A 27,310-nucleotide genomic window follows, 5' to 3' on the forward strand; every position below is an offset into this window, starting at 1 on the left:
GGTGTGCCTAGCTTGTAGAATCATACCCAAGAAGACTCGTACTGTAATCACTGCCAAAGGTGCCATAACAAAGTACTGAGCAAATGGTCTGAATACTTACAGTTGAAGTCGGAAGATTAAACATTTACATTTAAACTCAGTTTTCACAATTCCTGACATTTAATCCAAGTAACAATTTCCTGTCTTAGGTCAGTTAGGATCACCACTTTATTTTAAGAATGTGAAATGTCAGAATAATAGTAGAGAATTATTTATTTCAGCTTTTATTTCTTTCATCACATTCCCAGTGGGACAGAAGTTTACATACACTCAATTAGTATTTGGTAGCATTGCCTTTAAATTGGGTCAAATGTTTCAGGTAGCCTTCCACAAGCTTCCCACAGTAAGTTGGGTGAATTTTGGCCCATTCCTCCTGACAGAGCTGGTGTAACTGAGTCATTTACATTTAACATTTACATTTAAGTCATTTAGCAGACTCTCTTATCCAGAGCGACTTACAAATTGGTGCATTCACCTTATGACATCCAGTGGAACAGCCACTTTACAATAGTGCATCTAAATCTTTTAAGGGGGGGGGGGTAGAAGGATTACTTTATCCTACCCTAGGTATTCCTTAAAGAGGTGGGGTTTCAGGTGTCTCCGGAAGGTGGTGATTGACTCCGCTGTCCTGGCGTCGTGAGGGAGTTTGTTCCACCATTGGGGGCCAGAGCAGCGAACAGTTTTGACTGGGCTGAGCGGGAACTGTACTTCCTCAGTGGTAGGGAGGCGAGCAGGCCAGAGGTGGATGAACGCAGTGCCCTTGTTTGGGTGTAGGGCCTGATCAGAGCCTGGAGGTACTGAGGTGCCGTTCCCCTCACAGCTCCGTAGGCAAGCACCATGGTCTTGTAGCGGATGCGAGCTTCAACTGGAAGCCAGTGGAGAGAGCGGAGGAACGGGGTGACGTGAGAGAACTTGGGAAGGTTGAACACCAGACGGGCTGCGGCGTTCTGGATGAGTTGTAGGGGTTTAATGGCACAGGCAGGGAGCCCAGCCAACAGCGAGTTGCAGTAATCCAGACGGGAGATGACAAGTGCCTGGATTAGGACCTGCGCCGCTTCCTGTGTGAGGCAGGGTCGTACTCTGCGGATGTTGTAGAGCATGAACCTACAGGAACGGCCCACCGCCTTGATGTTAGTTGAGAACGACAGGGTGTTGTCCAGGATCACGCCAAGGTTCTTAGCGCTCTGGGAGGAGGACACAATGGAGTTGTCAACCGTGATGGCGAGATCATGGAACGGGCAGTCCTTCCCCGGGAGGAAGAGCAGCTCCGTCTTGCCGAGGTTCAGCTTGAGGTGGTGATCCGTCATCCACACTGATATGTCTGCCAGACATGCAGAGATGCGATTCGCCACCTGGTCATCAGAAGGGGGAAAGGAGAAGATTAATTGTGTGTCGTCTGCATAGCAATGATAGGAGAGACCATGTGAGGTTATGACAGAGCCAAGTGACTTGGTGTATAGCGAGAATAGGAGAGGGCCTAGAACAGAGCCCTGGGGGACACCAGTGGTGAGAGCGCGTGGTGAGGAGACAGATTCTCGCCACGCCACCTGGTAGGAGCGACCTGTCAGGTAGGACGCAATCCAAGCGTGGGCCGCGCCGGAGATGCCCAACTCGGAGAGGGTGGAGAGGAGGATCTGATGGTTCACAGTATCGAAGGCAGCCGATAGGTCTAGAAGGATGAGAGCAGAGGAGAGAGAGTTAGCTTTAGCAGTGCGGAGTGCCTCCGTGATACAGAGAAGAGCAGTCTCAGTTGAATGACTAGTCTTGAAATCTGACTGATTTGGATCAAGAAGGTCATTCAGAGAGAGATAGCGGGAGAGCTGGCCAAGGACGGCACGTTCAAGAGTTTTGGAGAGAAAAGAAAGAAGGGATACTGGTCTGTAGTTGTTGACATCGGAGGGATCGAGTGTAGGTTTTTTCAGAAGGGGTGCAACTCTCGCTCTCTTGAAGACGGAAGGGACGTAGCCAGCGGTCAGGGATGAGTTGATGAGCGAGGTGAGGTAAGGGAGAAGGTCTCCGGAAATGGTCTGGAGAAGAGAGGAGGGGATGGGGTCAAGCGGGCAGGTTGTTGGGCGGCCGGCCGTCACAAGACGCGAGATTTCATCTGGAGAGAGAGGGGAGAAAGAGGTCAGAGCACAGGGTAGGGCAGTGTGAGCAGAACCAGTGGTGTCATTTGACTTAGCAAACGAGGATCGGATGTCGTCGACCTTCTTTTCAAAATAGTTGACGAAGTCATCTGCAGAGAGGGAGGGGGGGGGATTCAGAAGGGAGGAGAAGGTGACAAAGAGCTTCCTAGGGTTAGAGGCAGATGCTTGGAATTTAGAGTGGTAGAAAGTGGCTTTAGCAGCAGAGACAGAACAGGAAAATGTAGAGAGGAGGGAGTGAAAGGATGCCAGGTCCGCAGGGAGGCGAGTTTTCCTCCATTTCCGCTCGGCTGCCCGGAGCCCCATGTTTGTAGGCCTCCTTGCTTGCACACACTTTTACAGTTCTGCCCACAAATTTTCTAAGGGATTGAGGTCAGGGCTTTGTGATGGCCACTCCATTAACTTGACTTTGTTGTCCTTAAGCCATTTTGCCACAACTTTGGAAGTATGTTTGGGGTCATTGTCCATTTGGAAGACCCATTTACGACCAAGCTTTAACTTCCTGACTGATGTCTTGAGATGTTGCTTCAATATATCCACATACTTTTCCTCCATATGATGCCATCTATTTTGTGAAGTGCACCAGTCCCTCCTGCAGCAAAGCACCCCCACAACATGATGCTGCCACCCCCGTGCTTCACGGTTGGGATGGTGTTCTTCAGTTTGCAAGCCTCCCCCTTTTCCCTCCAAACATAACCATGGTCATTATGGCCAAACACTTCTGTTTTTGTTTCATCAGACCAGAGGACATTTCTACAAAAAGGGCAATCTTTGTCCCCATGTGCAGTTGCAAACCGAAGTCTGGCTTTTTTATGGTGGTTTTGGAGCAGCGGCTTCTTCCTTGCTGAGCGGCCTTTAAGGTTATGTCGATATAGGACTCATTTTACTGTGGATATAGATACTTTTGTTCCGGTTTCCTCCAGCATCTTCACAAGGTCCTTTGCTGTTGTTCTGGGATTGACTTGTACTTTTCGCACCAAAGTATGTTAATTTCTAGGAGACAGAATGCGTCTTCTTCCTGAGCGGTGTGACGGCTGCGTGGTCCCATGGTGTTTATACTTGCGTCTATTGTTTGTACAGATGAACGTGGTACCTTCAGGCATTTGGAAATTGCTCCCAAGGATGAACCAGATTTGTGGACGTCTACAATTTTCTTTCTGAGGTCTTGCCGGATTTCTTTTTGATTTTCCCATGATGTCAAGCAAGTTTGAAGGTAGGCCTTGAAATACACCCACAGGTACATTTCTAATTGACTCAAATTATGTCAATTAGCCCTTCAGAAGCTTCTAAAGCCATTACATCATTTTCTGGAATTTATCAAGCTGTTTTAAAGGCACAGTCAACTTAATGTATGTAAACTTCTGACTCACTGGAATTGTGATACAGTGATAAATTCAATAATCCGTCTGTAAACAATTGTTGGAAAAATTACTTGTGTCCTGCACAAAAGTAGATGTCCCAACCGACTTTCTTTTACAATAAGTTTGTGGAGTGGTTAGAAAATGAGTTTTAATGACTCCAACCTAAGTGTATGTAAACCTATGACTTCAACTGTATATAAAATGTTATATTTTAGTTAATACATTTGCAAAATAAAATTAAAATAAAAGTTTTTGCTTTTGTCTTAAAATGTGGTATTGTATGTAGATTGATGAGGGGGAAAACGATGTAATCCATTTTAGAATAAGGCTGTAATGTAACATATTGTGGAAAAAGTCAAGGAGTCTGAATACCTTCCGAATGCACTGTACTTACCCCACCAGACATCAAATAAAATTGTATTGGTCACATACACATGGTTAGTAGATGTTAATGCGAGTGTGGCGAAATGCTTGTGCTTCTAGTTCCGACCGTCCAGTAATATCTAACAATTTCACAACAACTAACTTATACACACACAAGTGTAAAGGAATGAATAAGAATATGTATATATAAAAATATGGATGAACGATGGCAGAACGGCATAGGCAAGATGCAGTACATGGTATAGAACACAGTATATACAGTGGGGCAAAAAGGTATTTAGTCAGCCACCAATTGTGCAAGTTCTCCCACTTAAAAAGATGAGAGGCCTGTAATTTTCATCATAGGTACAAAAACAAAACAAAAATCCAGAAAATCACATTGTAGGGTTTTTAATTAATTTATTTGCAAATTATGGTGGAAAATAAATATTTGGTCAATAACAAAAGTTTCTCAATACTTTGTTATATACCCTTTGTTGGCAATGACAGAGGTCAAACGTTTTCTGTAAGTCTTCACTAGGTTTTCACACACTGTTGCTGGTATTTTGGCCCATTCCTCCATGCAGATCTCCTCTAGAGCAGTGATGTTTTGGGGCTGTTGCTGGGCAAACAAAACAAAAAAAATCACAAATTTGGACTCATCAGACCAAAGGACAGACTTCCACCGGGCTAATGGCCATTGCTCATGTTTCTTGGCCCAAGCAAGTCTCTTCTTCTTATTGGTGTCCTTTAGTAGTGGTTTCTTTGCAGCAATTCAACTATGAAGGCCTGATTCACGCCATCTCCTCTAAACAGTTGATGTTGAGATGTGTCTGTTACTTGAACTCTGTGAAGCATTTATTTGGGCTGCAATCTGAGGTGCAGTTAATTGATGATTAACTCTGATGAACTTATTCTCTGCAGCAGAGGTAACTCTGGGTTTTCCTTTCCTGTGGCAGTCCTCATGAGAGCCAGTTTCATCATAGCGCTTGATGGTTTTTGCAACTGCACTTGAAGAAACTTTCAAAGTTCTTGAAATTGTCCAGATTGACTGACCTTCATGTCCTAAAGTAATGATGGACTGTCATCTCTCTTTGCTTATCTGAGCTGTTCTTGCCATAATATAGACTTCATCTTTGTATATCACCCCTACCTTGTCACAACTGATTGGCTCAAATGCATTAAGGAAAGAAATTCCTCAAATGAACTTTTAACCAGGAACACCATTTAATTTAAATGCATTCCAGGTGACTACCTCATGAAGCTGGTTGAGAGAATGCAAGAGTGTGAAAAGCTGTCATCAAGGCAAAAGGTTGGCTACTACTACTGAAGAATTTCAAACGCAAAATATATTTTGATTTGATTAACACTTTTGGCTACTACATGATTCCATGTGTTATTTCATAGTTGATATCATCACGATTATTCTACAATGTAGAAAATCGTTTTTTTTTTAAAGAAAACCCTGGAATTTGTATTTTTACTTTATTTAACCAGGCAAGTCAGTTAAGAAAAAAATATTATTTTCAATGACGGCCTAGGAACAGTGGGTTAACTGCCTGTTCAGGGGCAGAACGACAGATTTGTACCTTGTCAGCTCGGGGGTTTGAACTTGCAACCTTCCGGTGCTCCAATTCTCTAACCACTAGGCTACCCTGCCGCCCCAGGTGAGTAGGTGTCTAAACTTTTGACTGGTACTGTATGTGCAACTGATAGATGTGCACACACACCCACACATTATTATTTCATATTTTTTGGTGTTTTACATTTTTTATTAAATGGTTACAAGTCTGTAATGTCTATGTTAACGTTTTAAATGTACGTACATTGCAGTTTTTTTTTCGTTAGGAAGACTAGCTGTCGTCCGCTAATGGGAATCATAATAAAATCATCTTTAAATGTTCATTTGAAAATGTTTTCTCCCGTTTATACCCGCTGAACACAACCCCAGTTTCAGTCAACTATGCACTGTTGTGTAAAGTTTTCTAGCACCAAAAGAACAAAACACCATAGTCTGAGCATCAATGATATGGGTTTAGAGGCAAAGGGCTGGGAGAAATCATAGGTTAACATAATCTCATAGGAGAGGGATGAGCATTGGGACAGGGCATTAGTGCTCCAAAGAAAGTATGGTTTTACTTTGTGGCTTGGCATTCATGTATCCACCACCTGTGAAAGTTTGAGGGTGCATCTCAATAGCCTAGTCTCTTCCTCACCTCGCATCCATCTGCACTGATCTGAAAACACAGAATGAGTGAAAGTAATATGTAAAGCTGCCTATAGTGTTTCCCCTCACTACAGACTAGCCAGTCAAGTAGAAAAAGTAGCCATTCCTGGCCGAACAAGCACCATTGTGGCTTCTGGTACATTCTAATGCCTTGATTACATCTCAAATACACAGCAAAATGATTGAATACTTTATCAAGTATACATCCCAGATTGGTAGCTCAGTTGGTAGAGCATGGCGCTTGTAACGCCAGGGTAGTGGGTTCGATCCCCGGGACCACCCATACGTAGAATGTATGCACACATGACTGTAAGTCGCTTTGGATAAAAGCGTCTGCTAAATGGCATATATTATTATTATTATTATAAAATGAGTTGAGGTATTGTGTAAAAAAAGACATGACTTTACAATTTAAAATACTGAAGATGTGTGAATTCAGTGTATGGTTAGTTGTTTTGGATATTTTCTAGGCCTATATGATCAGGACTATTTTCTAAGTGGCAAACATTAAAACCTTTAACATTAATCTTAAGGGAAGATGGGTTTACAGTTGTATTTACAGTTTTACTGCAACCTATAAATTGCAAAAATTGTTTGTTGTTCAATTTAAAGTAAATAAGGCACATTATCTTGAAAAATAAATTAAAATTGAAAAAAAATAAGGGTTATATCAGTCTTAAGTATTATATCTTAATGATTTTACAGAAATGAATTAAAGTAAAATTAGCATATTTAGAACAAAATTAGGCTCTGCTCCACTACCTATTGATCCTGCAGCGAGGATTCACCTTCTTGGACTTTTATACCAGTATACAAAAGAGGGAGCCAAATTAAGTTCTCTCACTGACGCGCTTCGGTACACTGACTTGTCACACTCCATTTTGCGCCACTATCTGGAAAGTCCCGACATGGACTTCATATCCTAGGAAAATACAAACGAGATCTTTGGTTACCTTGTCCAGGAGCGATCCCATGAACATATAACTACGTTGTATGATTTATGAATTTCAAAGGGATATAGGTGATCACTTTTATTCAGTCAGTTTGACACGTCAACATTTGCTGTTCGGTCGTCAATCAAAGCACTGTAAATAGTCTAATCATCACGATTCCGTGGCTGGCTGTAGGAAACACACAAAATAAAATTTGCAAGAAAACAATCATTAGGCTCAGTGGACTTCGACTCGTTACCACGATGAAGGCGCATCTTGCTATCTGTAAAGAAATTTGACTTCAAACCAACCACAGCGCACACAAATCCCACAGGTACCTGGAGGAGACAGACAGCAGATTGTCAAACCAGCAGTGTTTCCCTGTCATCGCTCACATTGTGACTGACAAGCGCCTGTCCTATCAATATTATTCATTCTTGCGCAGCGTTTCCCAAACTCGGTCCTGGAGATGTTTTGATTTTTGCCCCTGCACTACACAGCAGATTGAATAATCAAAGCTTAATGATTTGAATCAGCTGTGCAGTGCAAAAAAACTAAATGTGCGCCCCTTGGGGTCCCAATGACAGAGTTTGGGCAACACTGTTCTAGTGGGAGAGGGACTTTTCTGAATAGCGAATTTAAACTTTTATCAAATCAAAAACAGCAGTTATTTTTAAGTGGAATAAATCTGGGAAAACAATGTGCCTACCAGGAAGTAGCTTTTACCTACCCAGCTCGTTCAGTGCAGGTGACGGAAAGTACAGTAGATTGGGAAAGGAAGTGACTTGAGACCAGAGAGATGTGCATTATGATTCTTATGACTTCCTTACATCATTTTGCTAAACAAGAGAACAGAGCATATTGTCATGAAGCACTAGTACTGACATCAGATTCCCCTCTTATTCATTATGATCGGAAAGGAAAAACTGACACTTCATGAATACGGGTACAGAACACAGATGCTGCACAATGTACATTCAAACCAAGAGGAAAATGACATATCCAAAGTCATCATGATGATACACGGACAGATCAGAAGACATACGTCGCTGTAGTAGTGGTTATGAAGGCTTCAGCATGGTAATGTCCAGTTACATGCAAGGCAGGCTACAGATGATCGTTGTCGGTAAACATATTACTGACTCATTGTGGCCACAAGGAGGCACACAGTCACACTACACTTTCATGAATAAACACAAAAAAGCCAAAGGCTCCGAAGTGCTAGGTTCCCCCCTTGAAGTACTTAACTCAGGTTTCCATTTGGGTGCTTAAACTTCATAGCAACTCTTACATAGGATACATTATATAGCACATATTTTAATACTAGTGTCTAGATCAGTAGCTGACAAATGCTTTCTACACCCTGCGACACACACCTGAACACAGGGAAATGTAGGCAAGAGGTAAAGAAAACACAACATGTTAAAACCACCACTGTCAGTCCATAGCCTACCTCAGTTCATTGTCATCTCACGGGAACAATATCAAAATCATCCAACTGGAATTTCTAGGAAAGTTGGATTTTGCAACCCTGCTAGACTCTTTCCTCAACAGATACCCTCTTCGAGGGGGAAAAAGCATCATTAGCCCAAGAACATGACTGTTTCTGCACGCTACACCACTGCCTTGTACCCAACGTTAGCCAACATTGTCACGTCATAGCCAATGACAAGCTGGCCTGGTTAAAGTAAAAACTGACTAGTAGCCATGGTTATGTCCAAGATGACACCCTTTTCCCTATATAGTGCACTACTTTAGGCCAGAGCCTATATAGGGAATAGGTTGGCATTTCAGACACTGTGTCCTATGTCTCTGTTGCATTTAGATATATTAGATAGATAGATATCTATCTATCTCGATCTGTTGGTTATACAGGTAAAAGATTGGCAAAGTACACAGAGGCTTTGTGGATAGGAACACAATACATAAATAGCAACTTGTATACAACAAGGCATTGGACCCCAAACCTGCACAGTAGAGAAGAGACTTACTACACACTAAACCCTGAATGGACATAAACACACACACGTCAAGACAACACTCCTACAGATACACACCTGTTATATCTGTTCAACTGCATGGGGCAAACCTGTTTCAATGTCTGACAATAAGCAGATACACACCTGTTATATCTGTTCAACTGCATGGGGCAAACCTGTTTCAATGTCCGACAATAAGACTTTTTGGAGACCATCAAAATAATACAATTTGAGGTTCAGTTTTGAACAAACTGAATGTGATGTTTTGGGATTTTATCATTTGGATTCTACTAAACTCAGGACATTCAAAAAGCACAGTTCTGTGTTAAACACAAGCTTGGGGAGAGTGTTCTTAATTCTCATAAAATGTAGAAGTTGTCCTATAACTCTTACAAAAACTGACATATTACACATTTAAATCCATGTCTCATTATTTTATGTGTCTAGGTTTGTACTCACTAGTGTCAGGTAGGAACATGAGGAAAAGAAGACCTCCGATTATGTTAAGGCAGATTGCCCAGTGTGACTTTCCCCTCCGTTAATGTCTGTGTGACTTAGGTAGGATGGGAGGCAGTGTACAGAATCGGGTTGCTATGCCATTACCAATGACAGTTGTTAGGGGTTCATTGCACATAGCCACTCATCGAAGCAGAGGGAGTCATTGTCCATAGGTATCCATGGCAATAGTTGCCGGGGTGTTGTCCACAGCCACAGGTTGGGCGGTTTTAAAACGACATAAGAGGGAGAGAATCACAAAAGCAGGAGCCGAGAACAGACAGGGGCACTGGATTGGCAATGCCAGTTGTTTTGAGGCATTGCCATGGGGCCCAGTGCCTTCATCTGCTTTCCGGCTGGGGCAAAGAGCGACTGGGCTTAGCGTGGCTCCCGTGGCTGAGCCTCAATGGCCTCCTCTGGTAGCAGAGTTCAATACCTCCAAGCGGAAAACAGAAAAAGGTTAACTAGGGTAAATTAACACATCTAATAAGGAATATTCAGGGCACTGAAAGACATTCAGAAAAATGTTGTCCAATTTATAGTTCCCTGGTCAGGTTGTGTTGAGATGCAGGGAGTTTCTAAGGAAGTTCTTAAACATTTCAGAATGTATAGCCCCAGTGATTGCTCTTGGTCAGGCTGTTTTGAGATAGACCACTACTAGAGATCTTTTGCTCTCTAAACGTTTCAGAGTGTTTAGCCTTAGTGAACGTGCCCCAATCCAGCTATGCAGAGATGAAGGGTGGAGTTGGATGGATGGGGAGGGAGGGAGCAGCTAGTTGAGGTGGAGGGTTTGCTTCATGAACTCATAGGTGGTGAAGGCCACAGCCTGAGAGGGCACACAGCGGATGTAGTTGAGAGACAGCCCTCTGTACAGACCCTTCTTCATCCCATACTGACTGTACACATACTTCAGAGTCTTGGTCAGGGTACTGTAGAGGGAGACAAGTAGGAAGACAAAGTTACTCTTTATTTTACAGTGCGGGGCTTACCAGGTACTTATCAATTACATTGTAATATGTTTACTCATAATATAAAATTTTGCCCCCCCTCCCTCAAATCTATTTGTTAAAGACGTTCAGAATAGGTTATTCTGCCAGTGCCAGTCTGTTTCGGCATTCTAAACCTCAAAGACAGAGCTGTTTAATACAGACACAGTACACAGGCTCGGGACTGACATCATCTAAAACACAAGCTCTCATTGTATGGAGTAGAATATAGTAACTCAGTCTTACTCTAAATGAGTAGTCTATTCTTGCCCTGACAACCCAGAGGTTGTCCACCTCTAGAAAATCATTATTACAAGGATAAATTCTAGAAGCATAGTGTCAGGTGGTGAAGTATTTCTACTGTCACTGTGAAGCAGGCAAACTTTGAAAGGCATGTCTGGTACAAAGCTGTAGTCTTCTGGAAGACCAACCAGGGCTTAGGACTCAATAATACACTCCACAAAACTCAAACAGGGTCCAGGGTAGTATCCAGATTTCCATACCGTTCCTGTACCATACTGGGCTATGCGGTATAACCAGCAGTGCACACAAGGGGTGTTATTTTTCCCAAACTAAAATAAGTAAATATAGACAGTCAAAAGTTTGGATAAACCTAATAATTTCCGTGTTTTTCTTTCTTTTACCTTTTTCTACATTGTAGAATAATAGTGAAGACATCAACAGTATGAAATAATACATACGGAACCAGAGTGAAGTATTCACACCCCTGAGTCAATACTTTGTATAAGCACCTTTGGCCAGCGATTACAACTGTCTTTCTGGGTAAGTCTCTTAAGAGCTTTCCACACCTGGATTGTGCAACATTTGCCCATTATTCTTCAATCTCTGTCAAATTGGTTGTTGGTCATTGCTAGACAACCGTTTTCAGGTCTTTCAGTTTACAAGTATACCATAACATGATGCTGCCACCACTGTTCTTGAAAATATGGAGAGTGGTACTCAGTAATATGTTGTATTTGCCCCAAACATAACACTTTGTATTTAAGAGAAACATTTCTTTGCCACACATTTTTCAGTATTACTTTAGTGCCTTGTTGCAAACAGGATGCATGTTTTGAAACATTTTTATTCTGTACAGGTCTCCTTTTCACTCTGTCAATTAGGTTACTATTGTGGAGTAAGTACAATGTTGACACATCCTCAGTCTATCACAGCCATTACAGTTGAACTGTTTTAAAGTTAATATTGGACTCATGGTAAAATCCCTGAGTGGTTTCCTTCCTCTCCGGCAACTGAGTTAGGAAGGACGTCTTTATCTTTGTAGTGACTCGGTCTATTTATTTACCATCCAAAGTGTAATTAATAACTTCAGCATGCGCAACGGGATATTCAATGTCTACTTTACCCATCTACCAATTGGTGCCCTTCTTTGTGAGACATTGGAAAACTTCCCTGGTCTTTGTGGTAGAGTCGGTGCTTGATATTCACTCCTCGACTGAGGTACCTTACAGATAATTGTATGTATGGGGTACAGAGATGAGGTAGTCATTCAAAAATCATGTTAAACACTATTATTGCACAAAGAGGGAGTCCAAGCTATGTATTAAAAATAGTCAAGGTGCGTGAATACTTTCTGAAGGCACTAGCAAAGTACTAGTGAATTCCCAAAGCGGATGTTAGCTACATGCCAAAAAGATCAAGCGAACATCATGTGATTGCAAGGACAAAGAACCCAGCTCATACAACTATCTCAAAAGGCTACTCACACTTGATCTAGGAGGGGATGATTGTCTCTGCTGTAACCAACAAGCAAGATCTTGCAAGCTAGCCACCTATAGCTAGCAAACCAAATGCATGGCTGAAGCCCTGACTGGAGAATTAGATAGTTAACATAAAGTTAAGATATTTCGCTGGCAAATATTAGTAGTGGATTTCAAGTGTAACTTGATCACCTCTCTTTCTTCTGCTGAACAACAGTGGATCATCACATCACAAAACCTCAATTTTGTCCACGTAGCTCTTTGTACACAAACATACTATGTGACTGGTTCAATTGACATAAATAAAAATGTAAATAATAGAAATTGGGAAGGGTATTGAAAATCATACAGCTATTTCAAAGTACCCCAGTATAGGGTATATCCAGTACAGTCCCTAAGTCTAGTCCAGGGTACTTTTGCCTTTTAGAACTGGATTATATGGAAAGAGAAACCTGATCCTAGATCAGCACTTCATTTTGTAATACGAGCTCTGGGTTTGGAGAGGAAGGGATAAATGGTGCCACTTACAGACATTTGTCAGAATCAGGAAGTACCACTCCTAACTGCATCCTTCTCCTGGCAACATCTAGAGGATAGCTGGGAGAGGACGGGGAAGAGAAGGGGGGGGGTAGAGAGAGAAAGAGAGTGCAAATGAGTTGAACCAACCAATTAACCACCCCTCCACAGAGCAGTTGACATAGGTCTTTAAAATCCAATGAATCCATCAGTCAAACACCCAATTAATCAGTCAATCAATCAACCTACGAAATGGTCTGTGCGATAGCTCCAGCCACCCCTCCACAGAGCAGATTGACATGGGTCTTCAGCACCATCACCTCTGGGTTGTCTGAGGACGGTCGCCCCAGTAGCTCTGGGAAGTGGGCCAGACCTAGACTCTTCAGCGTGCCGAAGGTAAAGAACGAGAACCCTGGAAGATGGAGGGCAGAAGAAATTAGGCCCACAAAACTCAGCAGAAAGTTCTTGACAACACTGTGTGTGTGTGTGTGTGTGTGTGTGTGTGTGTGTGTGTGTGTGTGTGTGTGTGTGTGTGTGTGTGTGTGTGTGTGTGTGTATGGTCACCTGCATATGGAGCCATGCCTATAAGGGTTGGGATGAGACCTTTGTAGAAGCCAGGGATGCCTCCTTCCTTTAAAAAGAGAACAGCTGAGTCTTAACTCAAGATACACACAAACACAGGAGGGAAACTTGCACACCGCTCTCAAATTACAGGTATAATTTTAAACTGAGAGGAACAAATAAAAGGCACCTTTAGGTATATCGTCTGAAAGGCATTTCCGATGCCTGTGTAGCGATGGTGTCCTTTCACCTGATATGCCAGACGGGCTCTTATCACATCCAGAGGGTACGTACATATCACTGCTGTCATCCCTAAGCAACACAACAACAACATGGTCAGATACAACAACAGTTAAGTATATTGTATCTACTGTGGAAACTATTGTTGTTGAAAAGTAATCAGGAATGAGGAAGTATCTTCTCTGCATTATATAGGCCTCCTATTATCTTTTTTGGATTCTTCCCACTGATCCTCTCACCTGCCATAGAACCGGCCATTAGCCTGTGGATGTGTCCAGAAATGCCCAGCTGTTTACTGAGGATCTTCTTGTATTTGTCGAAGGCCATGAACTGGATGGCTCCGTAGGGGAATATCCTGACCATCATAGCCCCATTGCCTTTATACAGCCCCAGGTAACCCTCCTTCTTTGGCACAGCACGGAGAGTGGCTACCACTCCTACAGGAGAGAGAGGAGAGGGAAGGGAGAGAGAGCAAAGGACAAAAAGAAGAAAGATCAGTGTGATGTCATTGCTTAGTTTCCGGTGCCATCTAGTGTAAGATAAAACATCTCTGACTAATTAAACGGGACATGATACAACATTTACATGGGAGGGGGAATACATCAGTGGCACTGACAAACCAATTGACAACAAACAGACATGTTTACAGGAAGAGGAACACTCCATTTCAGAACAGCAGTGTTATCCAAACCATACCCAGATCTTTGTAGTGGGGGCTATGGGCTTGCAGTAGGATCTTTACTCTGTCCAGGGGAGCGATGGTGGACTTGGCACAGCATCCAGCTACACCTAAACACACCCAGAGAGATACAGACACCCACAACATGAGCATCTCTGAGCTGGACTGAGTAAAATAAACATTAAATTATTCATCTGTTAGATACTTGTCTGCTAAAACCGGAATCTAGACGCGTTAGCTTGAATCAGTGCATATTACACGGAACAACATTTGCACAAAAATATTTTCTCTCTCAAATTTGTTTACATCCTCTGTTAGTGAGCATTTCTCCTTTGCCAAGATAATCCATCCACCTGACAGGTGTGGCATATCAAGAAGATGATTAAACAGCATGATCATTACACAGGTGCACCTTGTACTGGGGACAATAAAAGGATACTATAAAATGTGCAGATTTATCACTCAACACAATGCCACTGATGTCTCAAGTTGAGGGAGCGTTCAATTGGCATGCTGACTGCAGGAATGCCCACCAGAGCTATTGCCAGATAAATTAACATTACATTTTCTCCAACAAAACTGTCTCCAATGATGTTTTAGAGCAGTAAGTTCAACCGGCCCTTTTGTGGGGAAAAACATATTCTGATTGGCTGGGCCAGGATCACCAGCGGGTGGGCCAGGCAGCCAAGTGGGTGGGCTTATGCTCTCCAAGGCTGCAATCCTGCCCAGTCATGTGAAATCCATAGGTTAGGGCCTAATGAATTTATTTTAATGAACCGTAACTCAGTCAAATCTTTGAAATTGTTGCATGTTGCATTTATATTTTTGCTCACTATAGATCACTTTGGACTTGTCGTGAAGTTTCTGGTCATGGATCAAGTTGGCCCATGAAATTGAGAGTGGTTCTAAATGTTTTTCCTCGAGCCTGGACTATCGGACCACGATCTTATTACGTTTCTAATCGCAACAAATAATTTGGTTGGACACCAACCAAAGACTATCAAAAGCGCAGAACTGCGCTGTAAATTCTCGAAAAACAGTAGTTAAGATAGAGAGAAGTCTGTCCATAATAAAGCTCTGTTCTGCCTTTTAGTTTTGTCGCACCTGGATGTTGAATTTATTATGGAATTATTATAGATACATGAATAAACAATATCCCCATTTTAAATAGAATTGTATCTAGGTAAACCTATACTCTGTATGTTTAATAGACAATATGAGTTCATAAGAAGAAATTGTGTGACAGGAGAAAGGAGTAATAAAATGTTAAAAAACACCATTCCAACTGGGCAGGAACAAATGGGTTGTGGACTGTGTAAACACATAAGGTAGTTAGCCTATGGTTGAATCAACCTGAAACTTAGCTCTGGGGTTTTTAGATTAGGCAGTGAGTGCATTCCTAGGGTTTCTGTTAATTAAAACTGTCAGTTCAGTGGTGATCGATAATGTTGAGGGGTCAAAAGTTATCTGGGAGTGTGTTAGTAAGTTAGAATGAACTTTTCACCTTACTTTGTCCTGTCTAAAGGAGGGGGTTCGGTTAAGGCAGTGAAATGACGTCATGATCTGTATTTAAACTGATGCATGTGTTTTAGTGGTAGCACGCTCCAAGAATAAATTCTATTACCTATTATTTAAAGACTGGTTTGCGTCTATTTTATGCAAACAAGAAATCTTACAAATTCTCATAAAATAGATGAAGGGCTTTCAATTGATGAAAGCACATCGACATAATTAAATTATACTAACACTGGACTACTGTTCAGTTGTGTGGTCAGGTGCCACAAAGAGGGACCTCGGCAATTGGCTCAGAATAGGGCAGCACGACTGGCCCTAAATGTACATGAGAGCTAACATTAATAATATGCATGTCAATCTCTCAAGGCTCAAAGTAGAGAAGAGATTGACTTCATCACTACTTGTTTTTGTAAGAAGTGTTGACATGCTGAATGCACCAAGCTTTCTGTTTAAACTACTAGAACACAGCTCAGACACCCATTCATACCCACAAGACATGTCACCAGAGGTCTCTTCACAAATCGCCAAGTGAACATACTATGGGAGGCGCACAGGACTACAAGGAACTCCATTTCACATCAGGTAACTGATGCAAGCAGTAGAATCAGATGGTTTTTTCAAACAGATAAAAAGACCCTTATGGAACAGTGGAGACTGACGACACACACTGTACACATACTTGGATTTTGTAATGTAGATATTCGGGCTCCCGAGTGGTGCAGCGGTTTAAGGCACTGCATCTCAGTGCAAGAGGTGTCACTACAGTCCCTGGTTTGAATCCAGTCTGTATCACATCCGACCATGATTGGGAGTCCCATAGGGTGGGGCACAATTGGCCCAGTGATGTCCAGGTTTGGCCACCATTGTAAATAGGGTAGGCCATCATTGTAAATAAGAATTTGTTCTTAACAGACTTGCCTAGTTAAATAAAGGATCAATTAAAATATATATAATAAAGGTTCAATTAAAATATAAATAATAATAAGTGATAGAGTAGTGGCCTGAGGGAACATACTTAATGTGTTGTGAAAAGTTATGAAATGTAATGTAATATTTGTATATACCTGCCTTAATGTAGCAGCAGCTAATGGGGATCCTTAATAAATACAAAGATTCCTAGATGCCCTTCCAGACTCCCTTCACCTACCAAGGACATTAGAGTACAAAAATCTGTTAAGCACCTAACGGAGGATCTAAATTAACCATGCATAATACCCTAGATGCGGTCGAACCTGCTAAAAACAAAAAGTCACAAAAAACTAGCTCCCTTGATATACAGAAAATACCTGAGCCCTGAAGCAAGCTTCCAAAAAATTGTAATGGAAATTGCGCTACACCAAATTGGATGTCAAATCCAACTAGCTTGGAAGGACAATACCATGCAATATCAAATAGCCCTCACTGCTGCTCGACCAACCTACTTTTCCAACCTGATTGTAGAGAATAAAAAACAATAAAATAAATGTTTTAAACGGTCGCAAAGCTAACAAAAAAGCAGCACTCCCCAAGTGAAGTTGGCCTTCACATCAGCAGTAGTACATTCATTAACTTCTTTGACAGAAAAAAATCATGATCATTAGAAAACAAATGACTGAATAAAGATCAATGGAAACACTCAAGTGTTTTACAGCAAATTTCCTCCAATTCTACACATTTTGCCATAGGGTGGAGCGAAACTTTTGCATTTTTTAATATGATATCTGAGTGAGGCCGACTAACAAAATAAAGTGGGCCCCCCTGGCCGGTAATTCGACCATGATTATTATAATGTTTACATACAGTGCTAGATAACAGGAACCGGAGTTCACAAATAACAAAAAAAGTATACTTATTTTATTTATTTAACAAAAGTTATGAAACACTCAATGTGAAAGAAACATTTGCCCCTTATACTCAAACTGGTTGTGCCATCTTTAGCTGCAATGACAGCAAACACATCGCTGTGGAGGAATTTTGGCCCACTCTCACATGCAGAACTGCTTTAACTTAGCGACATTTGTGGGTTTTCCAAGTATTAAAAACTCCTCGTTTCAAGTCTTGCCACAACATCTCAATTAGGATTAGGTTGGGACTTTGACTAAGCCATTCCAAAACTTTAAAAACTATTTCATTTCGACTTCATTGTTTGTTTTGGATCATTGTCTTGCTGCATAACCCAGCTGTGCCACAGCTTCCGCCTGGCCTGACATTCTCATGTAGAATTATCTGATAATAGAAGGAACTATGAATTCTGCTCTTTTAAGGCAAGTCATCCAGGACGTGAGGCCGCAAAGTTGACTCAAGTTTGTCAAAAAGCACCTGGAAGCATCTGGATGATCACCAAGAATCTTGGAATAAATGTCTATGGTCAAATGAGTCAAAAGTATAACTTTTTGGATGACTAGGGGCCCATTATGCCTGGCAAAAACCAAACACTGCATTCCACAGTAAGAACCTTCCACCAACAGTCAAGCATGGTGGTGGTAGTGTGATGGTTTGGGGATGCTTTGCCGCCTCTGGTGAGGTTAAACCATTAGTTTAAAGCAGGGATTGCCTACTGGCGGACCAGGGAAGGCCCTCTGACAACTCAGTCAGGGTTTCAACATACTGATGCAAGTTAGAATAGTAGAATACACAAAGTGCAATTTTGAAATTTGGTTGTGCAACAGCAGTTTCTCTCTTGTTATATCAGTCACTGATAGTCACTCAATTAGCCCATGTCAGCTAACCTTTTTTTAGATTGGTAAATTAGTCTAGTAGCCAGCTATCTAAACTTAGTATTCATGGTTGAATAATCAGCCAAGGGGCCCACATTGATTTTGTTAGTCAGTCTCACTCAGATATCATATTAAAAACTGCAAACATTTGTCTCCACTCTATGGCAAAATGTGTAGGATTATAGGAAATTAGCCAATTTTCCTCTCCAACACATGTTGAAATGTGTAGAATTGCAGAAAACTTGCTTTAAAAATCCAAAATTGTCTATGCACCATGGCAGAATGTCTAGAATTGCACAACATTAACTAAAACAAAAAAATCTCAAGAGGGGGGCTGCTAAAATGTTTAGCTCTCGATGTGGTGGTGTTGCCCATCCCTGATTTAGATTATAGTAGTCCGTTATTGCTGGACAAAAAGAATGCACGCCATGCAGCTCAGCAGTACCAGGGTTTGTGTCACTGGATGTGCACTACTGTATGTTCTGTATTGCATTTCTGTATTATAATCACTAGTTAAGTCTGCAGCCACACGTACCTCCAGCTACAAAGGAGCGGACAAAGTGATAGTCCCCCTGAGAGTGGTTGGGGATTGCAGGACGACCAGAGGTGGAGACTGCAGCCTCAGTTGCCATGATGTGTGTGTTCAATCAGGACCCTAATGCAGCCATAACTATGGAAAGAATAAAAAACAGACATAATTACCTTTACACGCACAATTAAAAAGGATATCACTCGCCATCACAGTTGGACAGCCAATAAAGACATTATTGCCTTGTCGGGGGTGGCAATATGATGAGGCATAACGTTGTATGTAACGTTAACGTCAGTTGATCACTGAAGCAAAGTATAAATCAAGACATGGTGTGGTTTGGCTAGCTAAGTAGATACTAGACGGCTAGTCACGTATCACAACAAAACTAGCACTAGTAGCTAGTAGTAACTGTCATTGAACGTAGCTAACGTTAGCTATCACTGAAGTCGACCTAACCGTTATCGTGTTACCGTCAGCAGATTAACTTTTAACTAGCTAGCTAAATACAATTTTCAATCTACCATTGAATGGACTGTTCAAACAGTTACTCACAGTTCAATCGACTGTTGCTGTATTGATAACGTATATTAGCCATCTTACCCGCTGCAAGGTCAACACTGTCAGATGAACGAACGTTGCACAATGGAGCTAGCGGGCGCGTTAGCATTTGCAGGCAGCCTCAGGCCCTTCCGGATTCCCCAAGTAAACAAACATGCTTAGCGGGCGCTCGCAGAGACAACTTCACCGAGCGACAAGTCTGTGAGTTCAGTTTTCGGTCCCTGTTTGTGCAGGTTATCAGTAGCTAATTGATAGCCAAAAGTTATTAGAAAAACAGCAACAAAACCAGTTTTCTACCTGGGTTAAATGTATGAAGGGTGAAGGCACGTGTTTTTATGATCACCAACCACTAGAGTGCCCTTTATCGTGCACAGATCGAGAGTACCGGCGCATGTCAATGACGTCACGGATCAAATAAAATAAAGTACACAATAAAACCATAAACGTGTCAATTAATAATAACATGTCAACATACTGCCCAAACACTTTATCATTTGCTAAATATTGGGTCATATAGCAGTTGTGTGGAGCAGGATAGTGTTTTTAAAGGTGTTATTATTACACAGTTGTAAAACAGTTATTAACTTTAATACAGACTATGAAGCAGAACATCAGCTTGTTTAAGGGTTGTCTAGGGTTTGAAGTAGTTTAATAGAAGTTTGATTCTTATACTAATTAGAGAAAGTGGACAAACGTGAATTCCATTACAGGTTTTCCCGATTACTCTTTACTCCAGAGCTGAGTTGACTCGAGACCATAGGTTGCATCTGGGAGAGGAGGGAGAGAGGGCTGCCCTGAAGGGATTGACACAAGAAGGATTTACGCTTTAAATTGTGTTGTATCCAGTATGGCTACATGCATGTTTTACACTATCAAAAGCCGCTTGATATAAACAGTATTGCTAGATTGTGTCAATGTATCAGTGTGGTAAAGAAGAACCAGACATATTTTCCGAGGGAAACCAATACAATGAACGTCAGTGTCTAACAGGGGTGGAGTATTATTAGCGATTCAGACAGTGCAACTGTCTCTGGTATGTAAAATATTTGAGCTGCCTTTTAAAGTCAACGTGTAAATAAAATCCACACCAACATCACGTAATTAGGCTATGTTCTTGGTGACATTCACGAATAGCTTAGTCAGCCATCCAATGCCACGAGTGTCAAATACTCGATATTGTTCGGACATTCGGTCAACTGCAAGAAAATCTACTCGATGCGGCAATGTTGCAAGCTGGTTACAACATTGTCATTCGCTTCCGTCCGAAATTCGTGCGGAAAAGAACTAGCCAGTTAGCCAGGTTCGGTGCCGTGTAGCAACCTATACTTTTTAAAGAGCTTTCTTCACCTCTGCGTTTTAACTCTTAAAGGACGTATCTTAAATAGAAAATAAATACCACCGCCAGGCGGAAGTAGGATCTTTAGCATATATATTGATGAATAATAAAAGCTATATATATTGCAATGAACAATTTATTTATAGGAAATTGTGTAATCTCTTATATGTGTTTACTTCACGGATAATTGCTTTGACAAGGTGTTGTAGGTTGTGAACTTGTGACGGTGTGTGCCTAGCCAAAACCAAAAATGGACTCTATTTGGCATGGCAGACCCGCGCCATTCAAGGAAGTGAGTGGGTTCACAAGGCCTGTTTATTGAAAATTATAAATTAAAAGTGAAATACATGGCTAGTAACTCGACAAGCTAATTAACTAACCCGTATTGTCACACCTGATACCTCATACATTTCCTATTTGAATAGTCACACACTTAATTCCCTAATGCAACAACATGCAATTTAATATTTCCAAACATTTGCTACAAATTATACAATTTGGTGCTTTTGTTCACAGTAAATTTAAAAAACGAAAACGTGCATGTTTTATTCAGGAAATAAAAAAAGTTATGTTGTCAATCAAACATGGACTTGCAGGCACTAGAGGTCAAACCAATTATTTTAACATATTTTTGTTTTCTTTGTCAATTTCCTCCAGGTACTTACACGGCTTTTTCAACATGGTGGGAAAATAACTCCGAATTTTGGTGTCTAAACAATTTTAGGAAGAGAGAGAAAAAAGTGAAAGTTGGAGCAGGGCTAACAACCATTCACCTGGTTCCCATGCCGACTGCCCCATCTCCGCCCTCTCATATCATCCACTATGCCTGCTACCCCCAAACCCCCTAAGAGACAATCCCCACCACTGACAAGGAATGGCTGCAAGGTGATACCCACAACAACCGCCACCTCCACCGCCAAGAGACTGAACTCCAGCAAGCCCAGAGGAAAAGCCTTTGAGAGTCCACAGCCAACTTCAGAGCCACCCCGAAGATCCACAACCAGGACCCAGGCCCAGCCGGCCAGAAGCCCAGGGAGGAGTGGGCTTGGTAGGCTTGGCAGTCAGGGTCCGGGGGCATCCCCTGGTAGGGTTAACCATGCCTCTGTGGGTATAACAGGATCAGTGAGGCTAAGGAGCTGGGGTAATCCTCTGCTCCAGCATGGTGTGGGAGAGGAGCCCCCTGGGCGCAGGATATCCTTAAGGGGCATTGGGGGCGCCAAGCAGTTTCCTCCCCTGGCAATAAAGCCTAGAACAGGAGGGAAGACAGCAAGGGGGAGGGGAGGGAGGGGAGCGGTGGGTCAGAGAGGGAGCAAGAGCGGGATTGAGCAAGGATCTGAGGAGTCTGACACTGTTAGTATAGACCCAAGTGAGATTAACCAAGGGAATAATGTAATTGGCCATGTTGGTAAGGGCAAACCTCCTAACCTGAGGACTGAACTTGATGAAACTACCTGTGTGGACCAGCAGGAGCTGGGAGTCGGCCATGCTAGTGAGGGCAAACCTCGTAGCCTGAGGACTGATGATTCGGCTAGCGATGACAAACAGGAAGAGTTAGTTGCCCATAATGGTGAAACGGTTGGGACTGACTCTTATGATAAGCCTGCCAGCCATAGGGGTGAGGGCAACCACTATGAGCTCGATGAGCCCACCAGTGTTGACCAACAACAGGAAAAGCTAATCAACAATATTGCTGAGGGCAATTCTTTCAACCTGAACCATGAGCTTGGTGACTCTACCAGTGATGATCGGCAGGAAGAGTCAGTTGGCCCTAAATGTGAAGACAACGCCAAGATTAACCTCGGAGCTGAGCAGATTGAGATGGAGCAAAGAGAGAGAAATACCCATGCAGGAGAGCAGAGAGGAGGGGAGAGTTTGGAGAAGGAAGGAGAGGAAACGGTGAAGCAGGAATATGAGAGAGATGAAGAAAAGAAGGAAGCAGACGGTAAGCAGAGAGTGGAGAGAGTCAAGGTGAATGAGACAGAGGAAAGAAAAGAGAAAAATGAGAGACAGAAGGAGGGAGAGGTTATCAGCAGACCTTCAGACACAAGCACCATTATGTCTGTAGCTCAGCCCCAAAAGCCTATTCCACAGGATGACGCGTTGATGATGCAATCACCTGTCCATGCCTCAACTGTCTATGAACCAGCTACCTCAGATCTGGCATCACCCCCTCTCCTTCATCTGCCCTCTCCGCCTCACCCCACAGTGTCGCATGGTATGAAGGTTCTGAACAAAGGTGTTAAACCAATCCAACCTACCCAAACGGTTGAAATCCATAAACCTTTAAAAGGCCCAACTACTTGCCATGAGACATCACAGGCGAGCCCAATGCATCCAGTATCACTAAGTTTCTCAGTTGCCTTCCTTAGTGAACCCCACAAGCCCCTGTGTGTAACCCCAGCGAAACCAGCACCCAGTCAGAGCCTAGAGATCCCTATCTCTCTGGAGGCTAGACAACTTCTCAGACCAGTGGACGAAGAGACCAAAGAGTCATCCAATCACAGTAACACAAAATATATGTCATCTTCATCATCTGCATCATCTTCGTCAAACCTGAACACAAACGTGGAGGTCCCAACCACTCTGTCTCAATCAAACACCGACGTTAACATCACTGTGTCTGTACCGGACCTAAGTCCAGTGCCAAAGAACCACAACAACTACCCAGAAGAGCCACCATCATCATCATCACTCCCATACACAAAGATAGACCTCTTCACCACTGGATCTGCACCTGACAAAGACACCGTGTGTGTCTCTGTATCTGACCTAGGTTCTGTACCAAAGACTCACAACAAGAACAACCAAGACGAGCCACCACCATCATTCCCATACACAAACACTGGATCTGAACCAAACACAGACATTGCATCGGTCTCTGTATCTGATCTGGGTTCAGTGCCAAAGACCTCCTCCATCCCTAACCAGGAGAGTTCTACCTCCAAGTTCTCCTGCAGCTCAGAGAGCACCCAATCCTCCTACTCCTTTGACACAGAGTCAGAGCAAGGCTATGGGGCCCCTAGCCCCCCTGGACACCCTAGCCTGGGCTCGAGACCCCTGGAGGAGGACACATCTCTGCCCCGACCCCCACAAGTCAACCAGAGGAGGGAGAGGAAAAAGAGGAGTAGTTGTGGAGGGTGTGAGCCGTGCCTGAGGAAGATCAACTGTGGCCAGTGTAGCTGCTGTCTGAACCGCAGGACTGGACACCAGATCTGTAAGCTGAGGAAGTGTATGGAGCTGAGGAAGAGGAGGCCCATGTCACTGCTCGCACTAACATCTGCTCAGGTAAGGCTTCTCTAAGGTGTAGAGTAGACTTTAGGCTAAAACTGGAAAAGACTGCTTATAAACAACTTATAAACCTCATAACTATTTACTTTTTTTTGTGATTCACTAACTTGTTTATAACTGTTATGAGCAGTTTAAAAGCAGAACTTCAAGTAAAATTGACAAAGACAATTTACTTTTCTTTAGAGAATACTGTACGTGCTGAAAAAGAAACATAGTTATGACACTAGTGCACATGATCCCAAAGCCACATAGAGTCTAGAGACAGCTTGTTATTGTCACTAATTCTTGAAGTTGTCATGGCCTGGTTGTCATGCCTTTAGCGATGCTATGCTATGGACTGACTGAGAGAATACGTGAGGCGTAGTCTGCTGGTCTGTGGCAGTTTTTGGTGTGTGTGTGTGTCTGCTCTAGGTTCTCTATAAGATATGGTGAAATGAAGTGGGAGCAGAGAGAGCATGTAAAGGGCTAAGGATAGAAAAAGGATGGAGAGTTGGAGAAGATAGAATGTACTGGATGGTGAGATTGCATTGATATACTATATGACAAATAAAGGGATACTTCAGCTCGCAAATTGTGGGAACTAAAGGAGGTGACATAAGGAGGGATTCCCGGGTCCCTGCGGCTGTCCTCCACCCACCCATATGGCAGTAAAACATTCTTATGATGTCTATAACATTTGTTGGCACCTTCTATTCTTGCACATTTTCTCATAAAAAGTACAGTGAGCTCCAAAAGTATTGGGACAGTGACACATTTGTTGTTGTTTTGGCTCTGTACTCCAGCACTTTGGATTTGAAATTCAACAGTGACTATGAGGTTAAAGTGCAGACTCAGTATTTTCGTTCATATCAGGTAAACCGTTTAGAAATTACAGCACTTTTTTGTACATAGTCCCTCTATTTTAGGGAACCAAAAGTTACAGAGGCATACATGTCATGCCTCCCAAAAATGCTAACCTCCCCCTTTATTGTAATGGTGAGAGGTTAGATTGTCTTGGGGGTCTGACATTTGTGCGTCTGTAACTAACTCTCACTCATCATTATTCATGATTCATTCAGGGGTATCCATTATCGCGGTAGCATCCACATTAATGTAGAAGGGTTTGGAAACATATACTATTCTTATTTACAATAAAAGTCACAACAAAATGACACAACACATTATTTACCATTAATTTCTATTTGGCACAAAATAATCTGAAACTGCTAGGGATATGGGACCAAATACTTAACTTTTTACTACTTTAATACACATATAAAAGCGTCTGCTAAATGGCATATATTATTATTATTATTATTAATTATTCCCAATACTTTTGGTCCCCAAAAAGTGCTGTAATTTCTCAACGGTTTGCCCGATATGAATTTAAATACCCTCAAATTAAAGCTGATAGTGTGCACGTTAACCATTATATCATTTCAAATCAAATGTGCTGGAGTACAGAGCCAAAACAACAAACAAACAAATTCACTCTCCCAATACTTTTAGAGCTCACTGTATAGCATACATTGTAATAAAATATGATCTAAAAACAGTTGTAAAATGTGCCCTGCAATAAGATATTCAGAGTTTGATTTCTTAAGCAGAAGAGTTCTCGAATAGCAGCTGCCCAATACCATGGTGGACATGCATAATGTTGGATGCATTGGAATATAAGGTATGGAAAATGATAAAGAGCCCGTAGGAATATAGATAAATGTTCAGTAAATGTGAGTATATTTAGGATGGTTTAAATTATTACATTTCCTACTAAGATAAAAGTTGATGGTGCAAAAATCTTGCCAATACGTTCATTATTCTATTAACCTCTACGACAGTGGTTCCCAAACTTTTTATAGTCCCGTACCCCTTCAAACATTCAACATCCAGCTGCGTACCCCCTCAAGCACCAGGGTCAGCGCACTCTCAAATGTTGTTTTTTGCCATCATTGTAAGCCTGCACACACACACACACTATACAATACATTTATTAAATATAAGAATGAGTGTGAGTTTTTGTCACAACCCGGCTCGTGGGAAGTGACAAAGAGCACTTATAGGACCAGGGCACAAATAATAATATAGTAATAATAAAAAATGTTGCTCCTTATTTAGCTATATTACATATAAAACCTTATTTGTTCATCAAACATTGTGAATAACTCACCACAGGTTAATGAGAAGGGTGTGCTTGAAGGATGCACATAACTCAACAATGTTGGGTTGTATGAAGAGTCTCAGTCTTAAATTATTTTCCACATACAGTCTGTGCCTGTGTTTAGTTTTCATGCTAGTGAAGGCCGAGAATCCACTCTCACATAGGTACGTGGTTGCAAAGGGCATCCGTGTCTTAACAGCACAATTAGCCAAAGCAAGAAACTCTGAGTGCAGCCCAATCCAGAAATGTGCCAGTGGCTTCTGATTAAATAAATATGTCACAGAACCGCTTGTTGCAATTTCGATGAGGCTCCCATGTTCAGATATCGGTAAATGGACTGGAGGCAGGGCATGAAAGCGATAACAAATCCAGTTGTTTGTGTCATCCGTTTTGGGAAAGTACCTGTGTAATTGCGCACCCAGCTCACTCAGGTGCTTCGCTATATCTCATTTGACATTGTCCGTAAGCTTGAGTTCATTTGCACACAAAAAAATCATACAATGATGGAAAGACCTGTGTGTTGTCCTTGGTAATGCAGACAGAAAAGAGCCCCAACTTCTTAATCATAGCCTCAATTTTGTCCCACACATAAAATATAGTTGAGGAGAGTCCCTCTAATCCTAGATTCAGATCATTCAGGCGAGAAATAACATCACCCAGATAGGCCAGTCGTGTGAGAAACTCGTCATCATGCAAGCAGTTAGACAAGTGAAAATTATGGTCAGTAAAGAAAACTTTAAATTTGTCTCTCAATTAAAAAAAAAACGTGTCAATACTTTGTCCCTTAATAACCAGCGCACTTCTGTATGTTGTAAAAGCGTTGCATGGTCGCTGCTCATATCATTGCATAATGCAGAAAATACACAAGAGTTCAGGGGCCTTGCTTTAACAAAGTTAACCATTTTCACTGTAGTGTCCAAAACGTCTTTCAAGCTGTCAGGCATTCCCTTGGTAGCAAGGGCCTCTCGGTGGATGCTGCAGTGTACCCAAGTGGCGTCGGGAGCA

General features: G+C 42.1%; 2 protein-coding genes across 3 annotated transcripts in view; one reads left to right on the plus strand and one right to left on the minus strand.

Moving 5' to 3' along the window:
* Window positions 1-7,150: 7,150 nt before the first annotated feature.
* On the minus strand, window positions 7,151-19,903 carry slc25a16 (solute carrier family 25 member 16). Of its 2 annotated transcripts, none has more exons than XM_046354166.1 (9): window positions 19,587-19,903; window positions 18,990-19,124; window positions 14,261-14,353; window positions 13,804-14,001; window positions 13,515-13,636; window positions 13,328-13,394; window positions 13,013-13,175; window positions 12,776-12,844; window positions 7,151-10,469 (listed from the first exon to the last, which is right to left on the minus strand). In XM_046354166.1, the coding sequence occupies exons 2-9, from the start codon at window positions 19,084-19,086 to the stop codon at window positions 10,313-10,315; spliced, it is 966 nt and encodes a 321-aa protein (XP_046210122.1). In that variant the 5' UTR covers window positions 19,087-19,124; window positions 19,587-19,903; the 3' UTR covers window positions 7,151-10,312. The 2 variants fall into 2 exon arrangements, with proteins under 2 accessions (XP_046210122.1, XP_046210123.1); XM_046354167.1 differs by having other exon boundaries at window positions 19,539-19,903.
* A 414-nt stretch (window positions 19,904-20,317) lies between these two features.
* tet1 (tet methylcytosine dioxygenase 1) overlaps window positions 20,318-27,310 on the plus strand; it is a 53,490-nt gene continuing 46,497 nt past the window's right edge. The window contains exons 1-2 of the mRNA XM_046354168.1: window positions 20,318-20,577; window positions 21,538-24,165. Coding sequence (XP_046210124.1) covers window positions 21,703-24,165 — 2,463 coding nt within the window. The 5' untranslated portion in view covers window positions 20,318-20,577; window positions 21,538-21,702. The remainder of the gene's footprint in view (window positions 20,578-21,537; window positions 24,166-27,310) is intronic.

The sequence above is a fragment of the Oncorhynchus gorbuscha genome, linkage group LG06 (assembly GCF_021184085.1).
Source record: "Oncorhynchus gorbuscha isolate QuinsamMale2020 ecotype Even-year linkage group LG06, OgorEven_v1.0, whole genome shotgun sequence".
Lineage (NCBI taxonomy): Eukaryota > Metazoa > Chordata > Actinopteri > Salmoniformes > Salmonidae > Oncorhynchus > Oncorhynchus gorbuscha.

Bases quoted from the DNA above. Each gene is read 5' to 3' on its own strand.
- slc25a16 (XM_046354166.1), bottom strand. From the start codon at position 19,086: ATGGCAACTGAGGCTGCAGTCTCCACCTCTGGTCGTCCTGCAATCCCC. The intron at 14,354-18,989 runs GTACGTGTGGCT...GGGTGTGTTTAG, and splicing joins CCGCTCCTTTGTAGCTGGAG to GTGTAGCTGGATGCTGTGCC. The intron at 12,845-13,012 runs GTAGGTTGATTG...GTCCTCTCCCAG, and splicing joins GCTATCGCACAGACCATTTC to CTATCCTCTAGATGTTGCCA.